Source organism: Branchiostoma belcheri, unplaced genomic scaffold (assembly GCF_001625305.1).
Source record: "Branchiostoma belcheri isolate BF01 breed outbred unplaced genomic scaffold, Haploidv18h27 scaffold124, whole genome shotgun sequence".
In the NCBI taxonomy this organism is placed as follows: Eukaryota; Metazoa; Chordata; class Leptocardii; order Amphioxiformes; family Branchiostomatidae; genus Branchiostoma; species Branchiostoma belcheri.
In genome coordinates, this window is record NW_017802647.1 from 653,395 (window position 1) to 673,963 (window position 20,569).

Here is a 20,569-nt window from a genome sequence, read left to right on the forward strand (position 1 = left end):
GATGTAACTTTGTTAGAATGCCACATGCACAAGTAGTATTTTTCACAGAGTAATTTCTATAATTAAAAGAACCTGTTTCCCCCTACTCGAAGTGGACTCTTCCGACCGTGAGAAATAGTGAATGGACTTACGTGCATGGAGGACTTCTTACTTTGCCAAATTCTCATGTTTGTGGTAGGATTTTGTACTTTTTGAGAGTAATACAGTTTGTGATGCCAGAATACATTGTTATGTCGTGTTATTTTTACATATTCCCTGGAAAAAAAGATCGTTTTGAAGGTGTGTGTGCATGTGCCGCTCAGGCCGAGTTTATACGTTCGGCCGATTACATTGTACTTTTAACGCCCGTTACTAGCACATGTTTCCGACACAATACGTGTTTCTAAATGAAATATAATATATATCTAAAAGGGAGATGATATGTTGTTACAGGTAAACTTGGTGACTTATTAAATCTGCCGTACGTTTGACTGTCGTCAGTGAAGTTTTGTCCCATGAATGGTGACATGTGCAAAGGGGGTGGGGGGCGAGTTCTATATCAAAAGAATTTTTTTGACGAACTTTTGAAGAGGCAACCTAGCTTTCCGAACAAATTGCACTCAGAAAAATGTTTCTGCCTTGAAGCAATGTATTTTTAACGCTGTTAACTATGCCCAAATTTTGAAAAATTACAACGTACCGGGTTGACTTTGGGGCCCCAATTCGGGACCCGAGAGTATGGATTTTTGTTCTGTTTTTATTTTTATTTCATTTTGGCAAAAAAACGAAGCGGCGAATCCGTTAACCAAGGAAATAAATTGGTGTGGCCTTAGCTATCATGTACAGGTACTGGTCATTGATCATCAGATCTAGACAAAGACATGGCACAGACAGTATGTATGGGAATCGATTTGGGAAAGCTTCGAGTAGAGCTGCCAATACATGTGTACAACATTACAAGTCACACCATCAAATGTTTGCTCCGTCAGTAAAATAAATTGGATAGAGAAAGCTTAATATTTGAGTACAGTTTTGATATTCCAGAGTGCCTATAGATGTAGATGTAATAAATAGAAGTGTATGTGCATGTATGGCATTGGGGTATTTCAGCCCATACTTGGTTCAGTGCCAGAATCCAGTGTCTATGACTCTGAGGGGCTGAGACCAGTAATTACCAATACTTGGTCCATTGAATTCTATTGTAAAACAGGGGAAAGCAATCAATTCAAGACACACCAAATATTAAACTTCAAACCTCATGTCAGCTCTACATGTATTTAGCTACATGTACATGTACATTTTGTTGCAGTTAGAATTTTATCATTGGAACTTCCTAAAAGGACTTTTAAAATTGTGAAATATGAAATTTTTTTAAAGCATCTTGAAGTTCGCCCACCACCGGGCATGAATGTAATTGCCAAGCAGATGTTTGGATTGAAAATCTAAAGTTAGTTTTTTGACCGGTCGGCTTCTTTGAGTTTGATAGTTTTTCACCCCAAGGACTGCCAGAAAATTTCACAATTTTCCACCCAACATCCCCCTGAAGATTGATGGTACGGTCCATGTGATAGCTGCCTTGTAAGTTGTACAATGTACAGTAACACTGTTGTATCTCTTGCTGTTGCGTGTTGTTGCTTCCTATTGTCCCATTGTCCCAACTGTCCGTAGTCTGACTGTTGTCTTCTTATGTCTGTTTCTCTCTCTTTTTTCATTGCCTCTTGCATTAGTAAAAAGGAAAATGGGAGGAGTGGATTCAGGTAACTTTGTCACAAATCTTGCAATACAAATTACAATGTAACATTGCGTACTATAATGTCTGTGTATGTGTGTGTGACTGTGTATTACACTATGTTAGTTATTATATAGCATAATATAATCATTAACATACAGTTTACCCCAGGCCTTTCTGTGGAAGTGGCTACTTCTTGCAGAAAGTTGACGATTTGCAGAATTCTATTTATATGTATATAATATATAATATTTTTGCATTGACGTACATAAACAGATTTATATGTAATTAACTAATGCTGTCATATTTAGAGTTAAAACTTTAGAGCCAACACAAAAAATGCTCTCACCTAGAGCTTTCAACCAGTCACTTTGGTCTTCCTGAGTAGACTGACCCAGTGGGGCTTGTCATGTGGCTTCTTTGAACTGTGACATCAACACACCGACAGATACCTTTGACCCAGTGTTGACGTCACACTTCAAAGAAGCCACGTGACAAGCCTCACTGGGTCAGTCTACTGAGGAAGACCAGAGTGACAGGTCGAAAGCTCTCGGTAAGACTAAGAGAACTTTTTGTGTTGGATCTAAAGTTTTAACTTTAAACTATCAACACATGAACTTTCATGATAAGACTTTAATTTGTTGGATAGAAATGTGTCCACCTTGAACAGTCTATACTGATATGTTCCCATGGTGTGGTAGACCCCCCACAGCCACACGTTCCTTCCAGTTTGGCTTCCCTAAGACCCCGCGTAGCAGGAAGCAATCTACTTACTCTTCAGTGTCAAATGCAAGCAGGTAGGAAGGAAGGGTCAGACCCGCAGGTTAGGGGTGTTTCAGCTGGGGGTGGTACATGTAACAAAGACTACGTGTGTAGACTCTCAGTAATCTAACGTATGATGTTAGAATGTAAAGGAAACAATTTGTAGATTTGTACAATTATTTGAAATAAAGAAGCCTGACCAACCTTATAATGAGGAAAAAAAAACAATTTTAAAACAGTTATAGTTTGGGGTAACTGACTTTTGGAAAGAGTTCACAGATATTAATTTTTAAAGGATCACATGCTAAGGTTACACTGATCTTGAATCTAGTTTTAATTTGCATGCTTCAAAATAACTACAGTCTGCTGGACAAAGGGCTTTGGCAAAGTTTAGAGTTTGAGAAAGCCATTATACAATGTAATTGTAATGTAGTGTTTAGTCCTAATGTAGTGTTTAGGCCTAATATACAGTCACGTACAGTGTACATGTAATGTTTAGGCCCAAGTTAAGTGTAGGCCAGTGTTTAAAAGTAGTAGCAACCTAGCAGTAGTGCATGTCTATAATCAGGAGTTTATGTTAATTTTTCCCTTGTGTTGTATGGTAGATACAACACACGTATGTCAGGCTTCCAGTTTGGCTTCCCTAAGACCCCACGTAGCCGGAAATATTCCACCTACTCCACCATGTCAACTGCAAGCAGGTATAACCCACGATATACATATTATACAGGTGTTCGAGGTGCTGGGTCAAGGTGGAGCCTACATGATGCATGTATGTAGATAGTATACTATGACAGGTGCAAAGATAATGAATGCCTGGGTTCAGGTTTAGTTTACAGCTGTACAGGTGCTAGAGGATGCAGTTGTTGCAGCTACAAATGTTACGGTAACCTGGCAGGTGCATAACCAGGTACAGCAGATAACTTCTAGATAAGGTGATCCTCACAGTAACTAGAATCAAGGTGCACATAACTGTCCTATGTAAAGTAGAATATACAAGCGCTAACTCAGTTGCGTATTTTGAACCCCAATAGAAAATTTGCAGAGGGAACGAAAAGTTTCTTCGGCATCGGAGAGGACTGTACGCACACACAGAAGAGGTGGTCGCAGCGGAGAGTCCGCCATGCCAGTCGGCGCTACGGGAAGATCAAGGAGGAGAGCATCCAGAGGATCCTGGAACCCGACCCTACCGCTATCCCGCTCCCACAGGTAGGGACTGTACGCGTACAGGTCAAAGGTCAGCAGACTGGTGGACATACACTGTACAGAAATGACCTTTCGTTCATTTGCTTGTTGAGTTCATTTGAAGTCTGTGAAAATTATATGTCTGACTTGTCACGTGTGTCCAAATGCTGTACAAGTAAATTATATTTTTGAAAAAAATAAGATACTCGTGACTTCCACAAAGTGTATGATTGTATGGTTGTATTCCTTAGATTTAAGATAATCCAAACATGATGTGAAAATTACATTTCAAGTCAAGGGGAATAGAAGAACAAAGAATTAGCCGTTGATACCAGTCAAGAGTGATATAAGGGACTGTACGATATCTTAAGTATTGTTTATCTTTAAGGTTAAGCTTACCAACTTATTATGCAATGTACACGTATATAACTTTTGTGGATTAATGTTAATGAAAAAGGTGTCAGTAGCTGTAAGAATGATTGAGATATACTGTGCATATTTTAGACCTTTACATGTAAGTTTAACAAGATAAAAAAGGTTTTATCATAACCAGGTGTGCCTAATTTACTCATCAAATCTTTCATCCTTACACTTGAATAATCACAATTCAGATGTAATCTTTAGATTGGCATTACATAAGACATAGCAGGATGGTTGGTTATGCTGCATGCCTGCCTGACGTGGAGTGTTTTCTGCATGTTTTGCATCCTGCACCGCTAGATTGTCGACCCACTCGCTCTGCCTCATCGTCAAAGAACGGTCCCCGCTCCGTACGATGATATTGACGGCGCAACAGATTACACGACGCCGACGACTCCCGGGGCATGGTCTAGCGCCAGCAGCCTGTGGCGGCGCGCGGCGTTCGGCGCCCTCTCACAGCAGAGGCAGAAAGTGCAGAGGCAGCAGTCGGTTGTGAGCATGGGGTGGGATCTGCTTGTGAAGATGACTTTGGCAAGTATTGTGGATGTCCACGCTATTTAATACTCATGCAGTACTGGAGAGATGGCTAATGAGTGTGAATTGCATGCTGCATAACAGTAGCTGGTACAATTCAATCGTAATAATTTCAATATTGGTTTATATATGGATAGTCTTTTAGTCACAGGATAGGGGAAAAATAATATCATAATGTTGTTCAAAAGGATGAGGGTATCCTCTTACATGTACATCAACAATTTGGCAAAAAAATGGTTACAGGTTGTAGTGCAACTGATAGTCACTTTGAAATCTATCTTTTCTTCTCTGTAGCAACAAAAGCGAGAACAGGACGTGGCCAAACCAGCGCCGCTTGTGAACAGCCGCAGTTTCGCACCAGTCAGCATGGAGGAAGATGACGACATTGATGACCTCGATTTCTCCTTCTTTGGACGAGATGTAAGTAACGCTGATGTACTGATATATGTGACGTGATGTGTTGAATGTACTTAATATCACACTGCAACAAGGCTTTTCTGACGTTACTATGTACCTTTGCTGGAATCTTCTGTTCTTAGGCATTATAGAGCTCTCTGTTATAATGTGATCTCTCCAGTTAAAATACACTTCCTTTATTTCTGTTCTGCTAACAGTCTGTGTCTGTGGTCAGCCATGGTGTGTGGTCTGGTTATGCATATAGTATGATGGAACAAGGTTTTGTTTTAGTTGTGACAGTTTGTGGTGATGTCAGTACATTGACTCCATTTGTAATTTTGGCTGTGTGTGTAATTCTGCAAATGCCTGTTTTATTCTAAAATGATGTGTTTTACATTAGATCAGGAGAATACAAAGTTTTACACTGTTCAGTCATGCATTGTAATATTAGTAGTCCAATAGGATATCACAAGGAGTCAAATGAGATAAATGGTCCACAGATGACCCAAACTGTTGTAGCATAGGCCATTTCTTAGAACTCAAAGCTCAGGCCTTATTTCAGCAAATCGTTACGCTGCTGCAATTTGTAACAAGTTCCTTTATCAACATTTCCCCTTGGTACATCGGGCGCTCCTAAGGTGCATTAATGCTGTCCAATAAATCAGCTGCAGTGCCTTAAGCTTGTAGAATTTACAGTAAACCTCTGGTTTGTACCATCCACTAAAGAACTGTGATCTTACAGTTCATCATGAATCCGTCCTACCGCACTCTTCTGTACCTCATCAAGTACTACTACTGGGAGATCGTTGGACAGTGTGATTTGTCTTGTCACGAGTTTGTTCAGCAGAAAACCGAAAATCCATACGTGGCCCTAGGCAGGCTTGCCGACCATGTCCAATGATTGAGGAGACTTGGTACCCTGTGGACCACAACATTGGACAGGAGGAAGGTCATGCTGAAGTTGGCACACCTCCATCGGGATTACCACACACCTGTTCCTTTATTTATCTTCACTCTCCTGACGTTCTACATGTATTTTCTGTTACCAGTAATCCATACTAATCGAGTCACTTGTTTTTCATGATTACCAAGTTCAAATTTGATCAAATCTGAAGCACAAAAAAGTTTTGGAGGAATTCTCTTTGAGAAGTCAAAAGTTCGCCTTTTATAGCTCATTATTTTGGAGTCTCTGTAAAGAAAAGTTGGAACCAGGATGATCATTTTGCCAAGCTGTCAGGATGTAAAAGTAACTCTTCTGTTGGGAAATCATGTTTGAGAGCCCCTTCCCCAATCATCTTATGTCCTACAGTTTTATCTTGTTTAGTTTTTGTTCTTGTTCAAATCTTTTCACAGTGTGGCCTGGCAAGGTGATCTCATGGCCATGGAGACAGATGCATTGCTGTAATGAGTTTGTAGGCCCTCAAACGATTTGACATGTACCACATGTTGTTTAGATGGATGCAAAGAGGAAGGCAAGAGCCAATTCCAATATTTTATATTGACTTTTGGAACCATTATGGAACTACAAATTGCCAGCCAATGCTACATTACAGTCTCTTTGTTCCCTGGTAAAAATACGAGGACATGCCATAAAAATGACAAGTACATCTTGTAGCTGTAAAACACACAGATAGATCTCCGAGAGGAAGTCCAGCACAAATCTGATATGGTCGTTCATAGTGATAGTAATAGCAGCACTGATCAAGGAAAAGCAAAAGGGGGTGGGGGTAGACAGGAAGCTGAAAATAGGGGGTATCAGACTGTCATAACCTATACATAGCACTACATTGTAAGTTGGAAATGTGAGTGTGTGTATTTCAAATGTAATGCTACAACTGTACTCACTAGAGGTTTGCTGTCTTCCCCTCTCAACCGAGAAAAGAAAATATTCAAGTGATTTTCGACATCTTAATGATAGCCGAGTCGATAGTTCAAGATGTCAACAAGCCATGGTCTTCAGGATTTAGTTCATATACAATGTACTTAGTATGTAGAAACAGGAAGGCACTACATAGTTAGATGTACATATACAAGATTCCACATACATGTAGGTTGCAACATCCTATCACCTTCTCCATACATAACCCTTCCCCCCTCTCTGCACATTTTGCACCCCATCACCTCATTCACATGAGTTACAGCCATGAGTTTCAGGAAGCCATCAGAAAATGTACCATGTACGTAGAAGCCCAGAGCCCGTAATGCCGCAGCCAGCAGTATAAACTACCCTCCTGGGATCCCTCCAACCTGAAACCTCTATCATCAGACTATGGCTGTTTGTACTTTTGTCATCTTGCAAACATGCTTATGAATAATATTCTCAGTGTAGTACATGTAGGGGGTAGGGGTTGATTAATGTTACAATATTACCTTCCACAGTACTAATGTTTAGGATCAAGGGTCATCTGTGTTGGGGAGTTCTTGGCATTTTAAAACCACAGTGTATTGATGTGCATGAAAGCAGCATCTAAATGTACATTATGTAGATGTAGGCAAAAGTCCCTCTTTTTACCTTTTGCTATGATGCGTTGAGCCACCCCATTTCATTTACTTGTTTGACACATCCTAGAATTGAGTTGAAGAGTTTTTTATCCGCATTCTTGCCTCAGACTCCCCAGACAGGCATAAGGGATCAAGAATTACATGTAGATTTCACTACTTTCCTGTTTATATTCACACTACAGGTTGCATATTTGCCCCAAATCCTACTGCTACCTGTACTGACTAACAGTAACTACTACTACTGTAGCTTCAACAGCTTTTTGCCTAACCAGCATGGGTGTTTGAAGAAACCCCAGACTAATACCTTCAAGAAAATTCTGCTTAACAAGTCGACGCTAAGCGTTTGTACGGCATGATTGAGTGCACTGTTCAGCTGACTGTGGTTTTCTGCCATTACAGGCTCACCAGGCTGCTACCTCATTCTCAGTCTTCCTCTACCTCCAACACATAGGAGCTCTCATGTTCTTCCTTCTTCTCAAGGTAGCTCGTTCTGTCCTCGCGCTGTCGTGACGTGGTTCGCTTCTGTTGCCCGTGTTGGTCTGTCCATGTGCCCTGTTGTTCTCTGTGATCCTGCAGAATCTTAGTCTTGTGTGCTAAGATGTTGTGTATCCAAAACACCAGTTCTGCATTTCAAACTTACCTTGCAGTTACTTTGCTCCTTGCTTTAGATGTACCGTCTAGACAGATATATGATTGCCCTTGAGTGGCATTCTGCCGGCAGTTATTTTTGGTTCTTTTATTATTTGCACCTGCTATTCTTGGGCACTGTTACATTGTTGATAGCTTTGTATATACTGCACCTGAACCAACAGTCTTACAAATTTAGAGCCTTCCAATTGCCAACAACCTGTTGAAGTTTCCAGTTGTAACCATGTCCCAAAATAGATGTTCTAGAAAAGTGTACACAGGTATGTTGAGTGGGTAATATTACAATGGTTTCCTATAGTGACCAAAAAATATTGTGCGTTGTGTGTAAGTTGTAGCTGTCATACATTGTCGTGTAACGTTACCACATTTTCTCTATTAAATCTTTGAAAGATGTATTTTGCCTTGTATCTGACTCAACTGCCCTGCCTGTACACTGTAAGCTCTTGTTTCTTGTCTTTGGTTTTCTGATTTGTGCAGAATATCTTTATGTCTCATTTCATTCCACTTCATGTAAATTGATTTTCATTTGAAGCCATGTATTTAAAGATCTAGAAAGGAGGAAATTGTATGGGGAAAAGTTATGATAACCATGATTATGATAGTTGTCTTTTTATTGGTCTCAACTGATGACTGCAGCAGATTAAAAATTAGGAATGGGAAAGCAAGTCAGAAAGTTTGATATGCTTACTTAAACTACAATGTAGTATTAACATCCTAACAGGTAAAAGCCATGAGCTCAAAAGAAACATAACAGTACTCCACAATACATTTTCAATATTGCCAAATGTCAAAAATAGAGACTAGTACTGATCTTGTAAACATGAGCCCTACTGATGAGCTCTTTTTCTGTTTTTCCTAAAGGTTTTCTAATTCCGTACTAACTGCATTGTCTATTTTTCTCTTATTTACAATTGTATTGTAGCACCTAAAATGAGATGTTGTGGGGGGGGGGGGCAAGAACAACAAAAGAATGGACTTTCAGCCTCACAGTTGTTTACAGACTCAACAGGTCTGGACAGGACTGACCCCCAGGAGTGGGGAATCCCCTACATGAACATTTCCTAAAGATAGAAATTACCTTTGGGAAAACATAATACCATTTGTCATTGTGAATAAACTGTACCAAGTCCAGACATGCCCTGTAGTGGGACAGTAGTCCAGTTGTGGTGGTTACCCGAAAAAACAGTTGGATCAAACATGGAAACTTCACACTCATCATGTGCTGTTTTACTCCAGCTTCTGGTATAAGTTTCTTCCTTTATTGTGAGATTTCTTCAAGTTTGTCTTCCTTTTAACAATTGTTGCTTCTTTAAATGTCTTATTTCAGAGTTTTAAGAATATGTTTTACTGGCCTAGATTATTTTGCCACTGCATATGACTCTGAGAACAAAGTCCAGTTGATGGTAAGGCTGGACATTTTTCCTCTTTTGCCATGAAGTTTTTAGTTCATTGGAGGATGGTTTGGACAAGGCAGCTGTGTAAGATAGCTGTTGGCTCTTTTGTGTTTCTCTTTCTTGATTTTTTTTCCCTAGTTCCGTTTCTGTGATGTTTGTTTTTGTTTACTTCTTGGACATTTGAGAAATATGTCAATGAACAATGATAATTAAATGTCGCTGTAACTTTTGCCAGGTAAATTGAAAACAAAACGCAATTATGTAGAATTTCAGTGACTGGTATTTTTTTCTTTAGACATGTAAATATAATACATTGTACTTAATGTTATTTTTGCATAATTATATGATATAATAAATACGTACATGTATTATTCTGAATGTTTCCCCACCAGAATGCCTCACAGATGTTGGCTCATTATTTATGTAACCATGTGTTTGTTTCCCTGTATTTTTTCTTTTCTCTCCTGTTGTGCTTGCTACTAATTTTGCAGCTCGTTGATTACCTATGCTTTGATTCTAACATTTCCTTTTGCCCAATTATGTTCCAATTTGCATGGAGATGGCATCTTCGCTCTGCATTATTACCCGTGCATACCTTTGAGGTAATTGAAAATCCTTGAAAAAATTTGTGTAATCAACTCAGCTGGTTAACCCACTGATTTTGGTTCAGAGACTTGTGATAAATTTTGTAATAAGATCAATTCGATAACGGAACAGTTACCCTGAGCTGGATGGTTGTAGTAATTGTACACCATATAAAATGCAGAATTTAAGAAATGTCTGAGTGTGTGGGTCTAGTTGAATCAGGTAAGTTTTTTACCCTTTATCTGAATATTTTCAAAATTTAAATGGGCAAAAATCCCATAAAGAGACTCAATCAGATATTTCTTTTGTTGATAATTTTACCATAAATGATTGCAACTTTTCCTCTTCCATTCAAAATCACTGAAATAATATACCTTTTGTTTAATCATAAGCCCAGAAGCAAATACAGTGGGTTGCTTGAGTTCTTAGTAACACTAATTACTGACTTTAAATGCATGCTGGTTCTTCTTTTAGGCCCACAAATTGGTGTAAATACCTTTGCACTGGTTGTCAGAACCTTTGATGTACAAAATGATACGTTAGGAACACTGGACCACCTACATGACGTGCTTCACATGCTCTTATCACATGCCTCATGCTTGCCAGCCTGCATTTGAAGACCTTTTTACATCTTTGTTTCCATGATTTAAGCCTCAGAGCTTTGACACTCCATCTTGCTTTATACAAATTTGCACAAGCTGCTTGCCTCTTGTGTAGTGTGATTTTTTCTCTGCATGTATGCAATAAAAAGACACCAATGTTAAGGTTGGTATTTGGTTTCATGTGTATACCTGAGTAATTCATTTCCATTGTGCATGAAAATATCATTTAATATGCTGGCAGCCACAGCCACATACATACCTGTACTGTGGTAATTTCTGTGTTAAATATACATTTCTAGATCATAAAATGAAATGAACGAAACATTTACCTTCAAATCATTCACTTCAAATGGAAAATTATCAATGTACATTGTATATTACTTTATTGAAAGTGTCAGTAAGAAAATTTTGAACTTCTCGCAACTGAATCGTCACATGCAAATGTCAAGAACCATGCCATCATTGGTGTTACCCTCTATGTTCTTTCATGGCAAGGTCAGAGAAAGACCTTTAAGCAGTAAAAGCAAGGTGGGGTGAACAAAGGTGTTTAGGCAGGTGTTTCTTTTATTGTAACCCTGACTCTGTTTTAGGTCCTTCCCACTAACAATATTGTAGTGACTTTCTATCTTTCAGTGGTGTCTCTCACTATGTCATAGTAGCTTCTACAGCAGTCACAAGTCATAGGAAAGCTTTTTTTTCTCCCTGGTTGGCAAATGTAGAACGTAGCAATTTAGTAATATATGCTTCCTCTAGCTTTAGAATATGCTGCATGTAAGCAACAGATTGTTGTAGGTGTAATGACTAGAATTTATTTGTACTTGTAGAAATCCCAAGGTGTAGTTCAAGGCCAATTTCATTTGCAGTATCTTGCATTTTATGAATGTTACAAAAGCAAAATACTTTGCGAGTCAGTCCCCTATACTAACCTGTTCATATCATTTCAGTGTGTTCTTTTTTCTCAATGCAGCTTCATTTAACACAGAACAAAAAAAAAACTGATTGTGATCTAAACTGATTTAATTATACCTTCAGCAAAGATAACAGAACAAGGCCTTCAAGTATGCCACGTCCACTAATTCTTTGTGATCTTTAAGCTTTAATTTGTCGGTAATGAATGTTTGATTACACGTTCTGGAAGCAAGAAGAGGGACAAGCTGTTGTCTGTGCAGAATGTGTAATTGTGGGTTGTGCAGGGCTAAACACACTGTTGTGGTCTCTGTAACACTGTAGCCTTCTTTCAATGTTTTCCCAAGCACGTAGTCTTGTTGAGTTGGGTGTGTTAACCAAGCATGGATTGTTTTAGGGATTTTATCGCGTTTTTCCTCTTCCAGCTCTCTCCTTCCCATAAGGAAGACTTGTACGACGACGAGGTGTTCTTTGACGCCAGCCCGACGCCCCAGGGCACGCTGCAGTACGACGCCGTGCAGCCAGGGCGCACCGGCATGGCTTCCAACGTGTTCGACATGGTGGATGGGGGAGCCGCGCCCGCCGAGTACGAGATCCGGGCTGGCGACGCGCTGGATCGTGAGGAGAGGGAAGCGAACGCACGCATGCTGTGAGTTACTAACAAACCCCAAGTCACTGTGTTCATAGTAGTATGATATACAGTCAAATTGGTACAATTGGTACCACCTTTATGTAAGGACCATCTGGCCAATGTGACTGCTTTTTGGTGCTCCCTTAGATAGCTTTTTCCTATTTTGACACATAGTAGCATTAGTAGTCCTAGCTGCCTATAGTGACCACCTGTCCAAATAGACCATATTTTATCATTCCCCTGAGTGGTCTTCTTGGGCAGTTTTAACTACAATAATGCAATGTTGCAACTTATCTTTGCTTCTACTTTTTCAACACATTTGGTTGACATTGTTGCAATATTCTGTCAGACAATCCCCCATTAATATTAATGTGTCAGGGCCCAACACATGCTATTCATTATAACTACCTACAATGAAAATATGGTGATGCTGACTAATCATCAAGCAGATTTTTCCGGAAGTAATATATTTTGATTATTAAATGTTGTCCCATGTGACATTCGTTAAGCTCATATCATAACCGTCTTCAAAAACATACTACCGTTTTGTAATTCAAAATACATTTTAAAGTATGTGTTTGCTAGTGTCTGAGAATTTATTAGTCATACTCTGTTTATTGGAAACAAGGTTTCAGATTTACTTTGCATGAATTATGTCATTGTTACCCTCTGTTGTTCCTGAGCAGTCCTTGGCAGTCTTAGTTAGTTCACTGCTGGTCTGGAAAAGATCATACTTCAGACACCATCCAGAAATATACCCAAGAGAAGAACTGTTTTTAATGAAATTATGGTAAAAACTTTTGATTTTGGTTTTTCGTCAGCCCGACGGATCGTGGGTGGAGAACAGGCAGCAAGAAGAGGATAGCGCCTCCGCTGCGCGGGCAGGACGTGATGGCGGCCCGCGCTCCTCGGAGAAGGAACAGGATCGGAGACCGCGTGCTCCAGATGGCACTGGACAACTCGGACAGGAGGGAGTACGGGAGAGGGCTGGTGGGGAAATGGCTGAAGAGGAGCTACAGAAGCAGCATGGCCATGAGCAGTGACATCAAGCATCAACTAGACACCATCACAGACTACAGGTACAACATGGTATAGTTCTCACCAGCTGTTTGAATGTAGAGACCCCCTATGCTGTGATTTAGACTCCCTATGCTGTGATTTAGCCCCCTACACTGTGTTTCAACCAGTGTAGGGGTGTTTTGGGGGCAAGAAGCTTCATAAATCTAACTTAAGAATGAAGCTATAACAAAGGGAAAACAAATGGAAAACAAAAAATGACCCCCAATAAGCAAGAAACTCATAGGGTTATGAGTTACAAAATTTTGTGGGGAGAATACCAGACCCCCTGCTGTGGTCATATCTTGGGGACTCAATGCACGACTTGCACCGCAGAAAGTTGTCCTTTTGTACCCGACCCCTACGCTGTGAAAAAATCCTGGTGAGAACCTTGCATGGTATATTATCTGACCACATTCGTAACTCTGGTACTGCAGCAGCAGTATATACATGTACATGTAGCTGCAGTATGAATCAGAGCCAATCATTGTTGCCCTGAAGAAAGTGAGAGACAGTCACTGAAACGTCGGACGTAAAACTCACTGGTTATCGAACAAAGAAGAAAACTTGTACAACACGGTATTGTCTGTTTAGGGTAGGATTACCTGCTACCAGCCACTCACTGAGCTTTCCTTGAGGTTAAGCCTGGAAGCCAGACTATACAAAAACAGAGCTTGCTTTGACCTTCGGGAGTAAGCCTGCTGTGTTTGCCATCGTGTAAGACCTGGATTTTCTTATTTAGGGGTAAGAAAGGGGAGGGGGGCAGGGTTAGAAGAAAAGACCGAAGATGGCAAAATTTTCCGTCTCATTTTCCAGACCGTACTTCACATACTGGGTCACATTTGTACATATACTGATCACCATCATCGCGTTGGCGGTGTACGGTATCGCTCCTATCGGCTTTGCGGAGACCGAGATGACAGCACTGGTGCGTACGCCCAAGCTTTCACTGGAGAACATCCCCAAGATTGAGAAGGACAACTTCTGGATAGGGCCTAAAGACGTAAGTAATGCATATGAGGCAAAAGGTGTATCACTTTTCAGGGCTGGCATGTCTTTTAAATTTGAGAACGTTTATCACATGATAATACCCATTTTGTTTGCATGATTGCAAAAATAAAATGCCTCCGGTTGAGAATAGATTGTTTCCAATCCAGTTGAGTGAAAAGCGCTGTAAAAATTACACGCTATCAGGACTTTCTGGGCCAGCACGGCCTTTCAGACACCACTAACAAATCATTTTCACTCAACCAAAAGCAGAGGAGATCATGAATTCTAATAGAACAGCTGGTGCAGTTACAACAATTTCTTTTTGCGTACCCTGCAATGTGTAAGGGTCGTTGGCCTCAAGTTTGTGTGAATGAACTTTTATACAACATGCAGGGTCAAAATTACTCTTTAATGCCAACTTTTGCACATCTGGTGTAAGTGAATAGCAAATGACACAACACAGATGACAAATGATGTAACAGGTGTACAATGTACATTTTTTGTAGACAAAGCCAACAGTTGTCTGGGACACAAGTGGTGTTGAGCCAAGAAATTCAGTCTAAACATGTTTTACTTCAGAGGTTAACACTCCTTTAACTTTTCAGAATTTTGAATAGACCATCCTTTTTCCACAGGAGGACCTTATACACCTTGGTGCCAAGTACTCGCCGTGTATGAGGAAAGACCCAAAGATCGTCCAGCGGGTAGAGGAACAGAGAAGGATGGAGAATCTTACTGGCTGCTGCATCAAGACAGACCAGTCCGGCTGTTACCAGTCTTCTGAGGAGGACTGCTCGGTTAGTGATTAGATTTTGTACTTTTCTATACTTTCACATTCATCATGCAATTTTTATACTGCAGAATTTTCTAGCAGGTGGTGACAGTATTGCAGTCAAGGATCTGCATTTGTGAGACAACCTTTTCTGTAGCTGAATTTTGTAGGACACATTTCCAAGAATGCTCTCAATTTCTTATTGCACAATGTTATACTAGGCCCATACTAGGGAGAACTGGCTGGGATGTTGTACTTTTCACCTGTGTTTATTTGTTTGGTTACTTTGCAAGCAGGATATCATATGCCTCCATTTGTAAATGACAGTAATGACAAGAGAGAAAACAGACCAAAAAGAACAGGGACTGAGCTACTAATTAAGCTGTGTGGAGAAGAACACAGTAATTACAGGATTGTCAATTGATAAAGTTGCTAACTTCGACACTGTAGAAGGGGAACACTGCTGTCAATTTTTACAGAAACTTTTTGTTGCCTTGACAGAAAACCTTTGCAGATTTTGTGAGGTGGTCTGAGGACAACCCAGGTCCAGATGGGAGAATATCTGGTGCAGTGTGTGGACAGGACCCCAAGTAAGACTGGCTTTTGTTGTCTGATAAAATACTACATGTACATCCGTGTGGTGTGTGTAAATAAATGTTTAATACTGGTTCTATCGTAGTCAAACAATGCTATTTTATGCTAGTAACTTGTGGCTGTGTTCTTCCTCAGGGCTTGCAAGAACCCAGGCTCAGTTGAGCCACACACATGGGCAGATGACATGACCAAGTGGCCGGTAAGTATTTTCACAATTATAACACTTTTTTTTTCCTGTTATAAGCTGTGATAGTTTGACACAGAAGGTACCACTATTTGAATGCCTTTCAGAACTAGGGACAGCTGTGTCAGTGTCACTGTCTTTCAGCACAATAGACAGTGAGTGTCATTGGTGTCAGTGTAAATGGCTTTCAGCACAATGGACAGTGTCAGTGTGAATGTCAAATAACAGTTGCGTCAGTATGAATGTCATTCAGCACCAGGGACAGCTGTGTCAGCATGAATGCCTTTCTAAAAAATAAAACAAAGAAATTCACAATGCTTCACAAAGGTGTGAAATGTTGTTGTGTTGTCCCGTGCAGGTGTGTAAGGAGGAGGGTGCAGACAGCCGGCCCCACATGACATGTGAGGTGACAGCCCACCCCTGCTGTATTGGCATCACAGGCACCTGTGAAATCACCACCAGGGAGTACTGCGAGTTCAAACATGGCTTCTTCCACCAGGAGGCCTCGCTTTGCTCACAGGTAAGTCTTCAGTGCATACCACCTGGGTCCACTGATGCTGTCATTGTATGTGGAAAAACAGTTGGAAATTTCGCATCTCTAACAAATTTCCGGAGTAAAATGTCGAGGGAAGCAAATATTCCTAGAAAACAAGAAATCTCACTGGTTTTGATAAATGGGGCATCTTCAAAATCCATATAATTGACTGTCTCATAACAGGCAATGAAAGTGTCTGTCACTTTGTAAGGGGCAGTAACTCTGACCAATATGGTTGACTGATGATGATGATCATAATGGACTAACGTGTTCTCCGTCCAGGTGTCGTGTATGGACAGAATCTGTGGCCTCCTCCCATTCATGGACCCGGAGGTTCCTGACCAGTTCTACAGGCTGTGGACATCACTCTTCTTACATGCTGGGTAGGTGTGCTGAATATACTGATCCTGTCAATCACAATTACATGTAGCACTTTAACCAATGATAGAAGGGCAATTAACTATTCAACCAATGAGAGACTAGCTGCATGTTCTTCAAATTTGTGCATTTTTCTACTTCTATTTTTACATTTCTATATTTTGCCAGAGGCGTGTTGGCTTGGGGTTTCTTGATTACCCACCTTCCTAATCTATCGTATTGGATAATGTTGACAATTATGTCTCATGAAAGGATCATAAACAGAAAGAAATGATTATAAAGTTACAGGACATGGTTGTTCAGTTATTGAGGATGCTGTTTCTGTCCCCTGCAGGTTGGTGCACCTGCTGATGTCGGTGATCTTCCAGATGACCATCCTGCGGGACCTGGAGAAGCTGGCCGGCTGGGGCCGCATCGCCATCATCTACATCCTGAGCGGCATCGGAGGCAACCTGGCCAGCGCCGTGTTCCTGCCGTACCAGGCAGAGGTAAGGGATAAAGAGCAACAACACTTAACACCACGTCACGTATCAGTAAAGTCTCATGTGAATAAGATGTGTCTGTAATTGTAACTCTCAGAAGATTACGTTTTGAAGTGATGGTCAATAATTATCCTGATGAAGGCGACAGCGGTCACTGAAAATTTGATCTCTGTGTAACTTTTTGTTGTAATAAAGTTCAGCGTTTTACTTCAACACTCAACACTCTAAAAAGAAAAGAAATCACCACCTGTGATAAGCTAAAAGAATTTACAAACTTGGTCCTTCTCTGTCCCCACTTCAGGTTGGACCTGCAGGTGCCCACTTCGGCGTTATCGCGTGCCTGTTTGTGGAGGTGTTCCAGAGCTGGCAGATGCTGCAGGCACCCTGGAGGGCCATCCTGAAGCTGACCATCATCGTCCTGGTGCTCTTTGTCCTGGGCCTCCTGCCGTGGATCGACAACTTTGCCCACATCACCGGCTTCATCTGCGGCATCCTACTCTCCTTCTCCTTCCTACCCTACATCACATTCGGCACGTTCGACAAGAACAGGAAGCGAATACAGATCATCGTGTCCTTCCTTTTGTTTGTGGCCTTCTTCTCCGGACTGGTGGTTCTTTTCTACGTCAGGCCGCTGACAGACTGTAAGGGTTGCGAGTACGTCAACTGTATCCCGTTTGACAAAACCTTCTGTAAATACCAAGGTCACGACCTGACCCCTAGAGAAGAGACGACGTGAAGTCATGCTAAAACCTTATAGATATCATATTGATAGTAACACTGATGAAACAGTAAGAGTAGATATTATGAAGCATTGTAAAACTGCTACAGAGGGGCACTAGCTATGATTGTAAAAGGACCAGCATTTTTTCGATGAAAATTCATCTCTTAGCCAAACAAAGGACAACTTGTTCCTTCATCTTGCTTCTGGGGGAATGAATTGCTGAAGACCATAAAATGCCAACATTTCTTGTAATGTTAATGACAAAAAGTGTGAAGTATTATGCAGGCAATACCTTTTATGATGCTCTTGTTTTCAAGGCTGAAAAGTACTTCTAGGCTGATACGAAGCCTAATAGTACAGTAACTGTTGCTACCATGTTACAGTATATTGTATTGTGCCATATGATGGTGCATATAACATTTTATATGCTTTATCATTCCAAGATTTTCTTAGCTACTTTCTACATAATGTTGCATTTATTCAGGAAATGTACAGCAGAAATTTGTGAGCAGTAGATTTCTCTTCAAAGTGGGTTTGCATGTGTTTTAACATACATGTCTCCAAAAGACTGGGCCAAATGTCTGGGCACATGTAAGTTGCATGCATAAATGACCTGTACAAGGATGCCTTAGTTTCAGATATTGATATTTATTCCTAACAGCACAGTGAAGGTGTAATCAAACATACCATATTATTTAGTACTCCTGTGCTCATAAACATGGTGTCCATAATTCAGCAAAGGGCTAGTTCATTTTGAATGCTTGAGAGCAGTGAGGAAAAATTCCTAGCTCTCCTTACACCCTGTGTAGTTTGTATTGAGTCGCTATTTTGCCTATTTGTGAATAGCCTTTCAGAATAGTATAAGGTACTGTTGAGAGGGAGTGCCATTATATTATAGAATATTTATTGTATTTAAGAGCTTTTGAACAATCCATGGCCAGAGAGCTTTGGTATTTGGTTTGTCATTTCTAAAATGCTCATAGAAACCAAATTAATAGCTTACAATGTACAATAGGCCAAACATAGATATTCTTGACAAGGTTTGCCACCAGACTTGCCATACTTGTAGTCAGTATAGTATTGTTCAGCTAGCCTGGTAGCGGTTCATGCTTATAGATTATTAAGATCATGATTTATATGGTTTTAAAGAAAATCTGATTCATGCTTTAGAAGTTTACCAAAGTTATAAAAATTAATCAAGGCTTTCATTCCTGTGAAACATTCATTTTGCATCAATGTAAACATCTACACACAGTATTAGCCAGTAAGTACATATCCTGTTTGTTTTAGATATAAGTATTCAAAGTTTCTTCAAACACTCTCTGTTTGGTTTGACAAGAGCTGAAGCATTGCTTGATGTCTTATTCACACCGGTATACAAAGTTTGTAAGCACTGGTAATGTAATGATGAAGATCCTCCATACTTGCCTACATGAACTGGTGTTTTGGAGAGAATTGCAATGATGTAAGCTTGTAAATTACACATGTATTCAAGTCTCCAAAGCCTACCATACTTCTAATTGTTCCTGAGATGACTGAGAATGTACTAAATGTACAAAAACAGCAACACTGTAACCTGTGGTTACTTATTATAATGTACACTTAACTGTCCATGTGTATAAGGCTCTTTCTAACTCAGGACATTACGGGATGTTGTATTTTTGTACTCGGAGCTCTGACCATTGTCTGATTACAGCTTATCCTTCTTTGTTCTTAGGTAACCTTTTGGTAGCCTCCATCAGGCTTTTCTAATGTCCTAATGATTGTATAATTTCCCCGAAACAGGGTTAATAATTGACCAGGGAGTGAGACACAATAAGATGAAAATTAACTCTATGGTGGCCAAACTCCCCTGACCAGTTATTCTCCCTCTTTGGGTAAATTTTGTCTCCCTGAATTGTTAGTCTAGTGAAGACTAGCCATATGCGCCAAATATTAGTTACTGCTTTAGTTATCTGGCAGAAGATCCAAGAAAGGTGCTTAGAGCATCTGGGAAATTTCAGTCCACATCATTGGAACCTGTAGTCTACCAGTAGCATTGTGACTGAAAACACTTTGTCAATTAGATCTTAGATAAGCAGGGGAAAAGAAATGCTGTTGATAGATCTGCAGTTACAGCATAATGTTTTTTTACAGCCAAGACAATTGTGTGAAGATTTGTATTCTAAAAAATTGGATTCAAGTCTAGTTTCCTGGTTGCCTGAGATGTCTGGTATGTTTGTATCATTTGAATGTTGCTTCAAGGTTTATATGAGTAGTTAGGGATATGGTAGTTAAATTGGAGAGGACTCGTCCAACATATAGCAGTTGGTTCTGTTAAAAAAAGAAATGAGGTCTTTGATCTTGAAATATGAAATATCTAGAAACAAATCTGGGAACATTTGTATGAAGTAATGGATGCAAAACGATTTTATTATTTCAAAGAGCTTTTACCATGAAAACCACAAGACTGCTATGTGTACAGTTCATACAGCTCCTATATGTTTGTGAAGAACAAGAAAGAATAACCTGATTTCTTTTTGTTGGTGTATGTCTCACAACCATTCTATATATCTATTATTGTAATGCTTAGTACATGTTCTAC

The 20,569-nt window shown here is 40.1% G+C and overlaps 1 protein-coding gene across 3 annotated transcripts in view; it reads left to right on the top strand.

Moving 5' to 3' along the window:
* Positions 1–19,286, top strand: part of LOC109463320 (inactive rhomboid protein 1-like) — a 56,277-nt gene extending 36,991 nt beyond the window's left edge. Inside the window, exons 2-18 of one of the 3 annotated variants that reach the window (XM_019760083.1) lie at positions 1,707–1,736; positions 2,410–2,505; positions 3,076–3,171; positions 3,505–3,679; positions 4,376–4,606; positions 4,904–5,029; positions 7,907–7,987; positions 12,086–12,291; positions 13,095–13,352; positions 14,146–14,332; positions 14,955–15,116; positions 15,593–15,681; positions 15,821–15,884; positions 16,228–16,389; positions 16,687–16,787; positions 17,117–17,270; positions 17,566–18,000. In XM_019760083.1, the coding sequence (XP_019615642.1) occupies positions 3,089–3,171; positions 3,505–3,679; positions 4,376–4,606; positions 4,904–5,029; positions 7,907–7,987; positions 12,086–12,291; positions 13,095–13,352; positions 14,146–14,332; positions 14,955–15,116; positions 15,593–15,681; positions 15,821–15,884; positions 16,228–16,389; positions 16,687–16,787; positions 17,117–17,270; positions 17,566–18,000 (2,514 nt within the window). In that variant the 5' untranslated portion in view covers positions 1,707–1,736; positions 2,410–2,505; positions 3,076–3,088. Of the gene's footprint in view, positions 1–1,650; positions 1,737–2,409; positions 2,506–3,075; positions 3,172–3,504; positions 3,680–4,375; positions 4,607–4,903; positions 5,030–7,906; positions 7,988–12,085; positions 12,292–13,094; positions 13,353–14,145; positions 14,333–14,954; positions 15,117–15,592; positions 15,682–15,820; positions 15,885–16,227; positions 16,390–16,686; positions 16,788–17,116; positions 17,271–17,565 lie in introns of those variants that run through there. The other 2 variants (XM_019760082.1, XM_019760081.1) reach the window with 2 other exon arrangements.
* Positions 19,287–20,569: the final 1,283 nt, after the last annotated feature.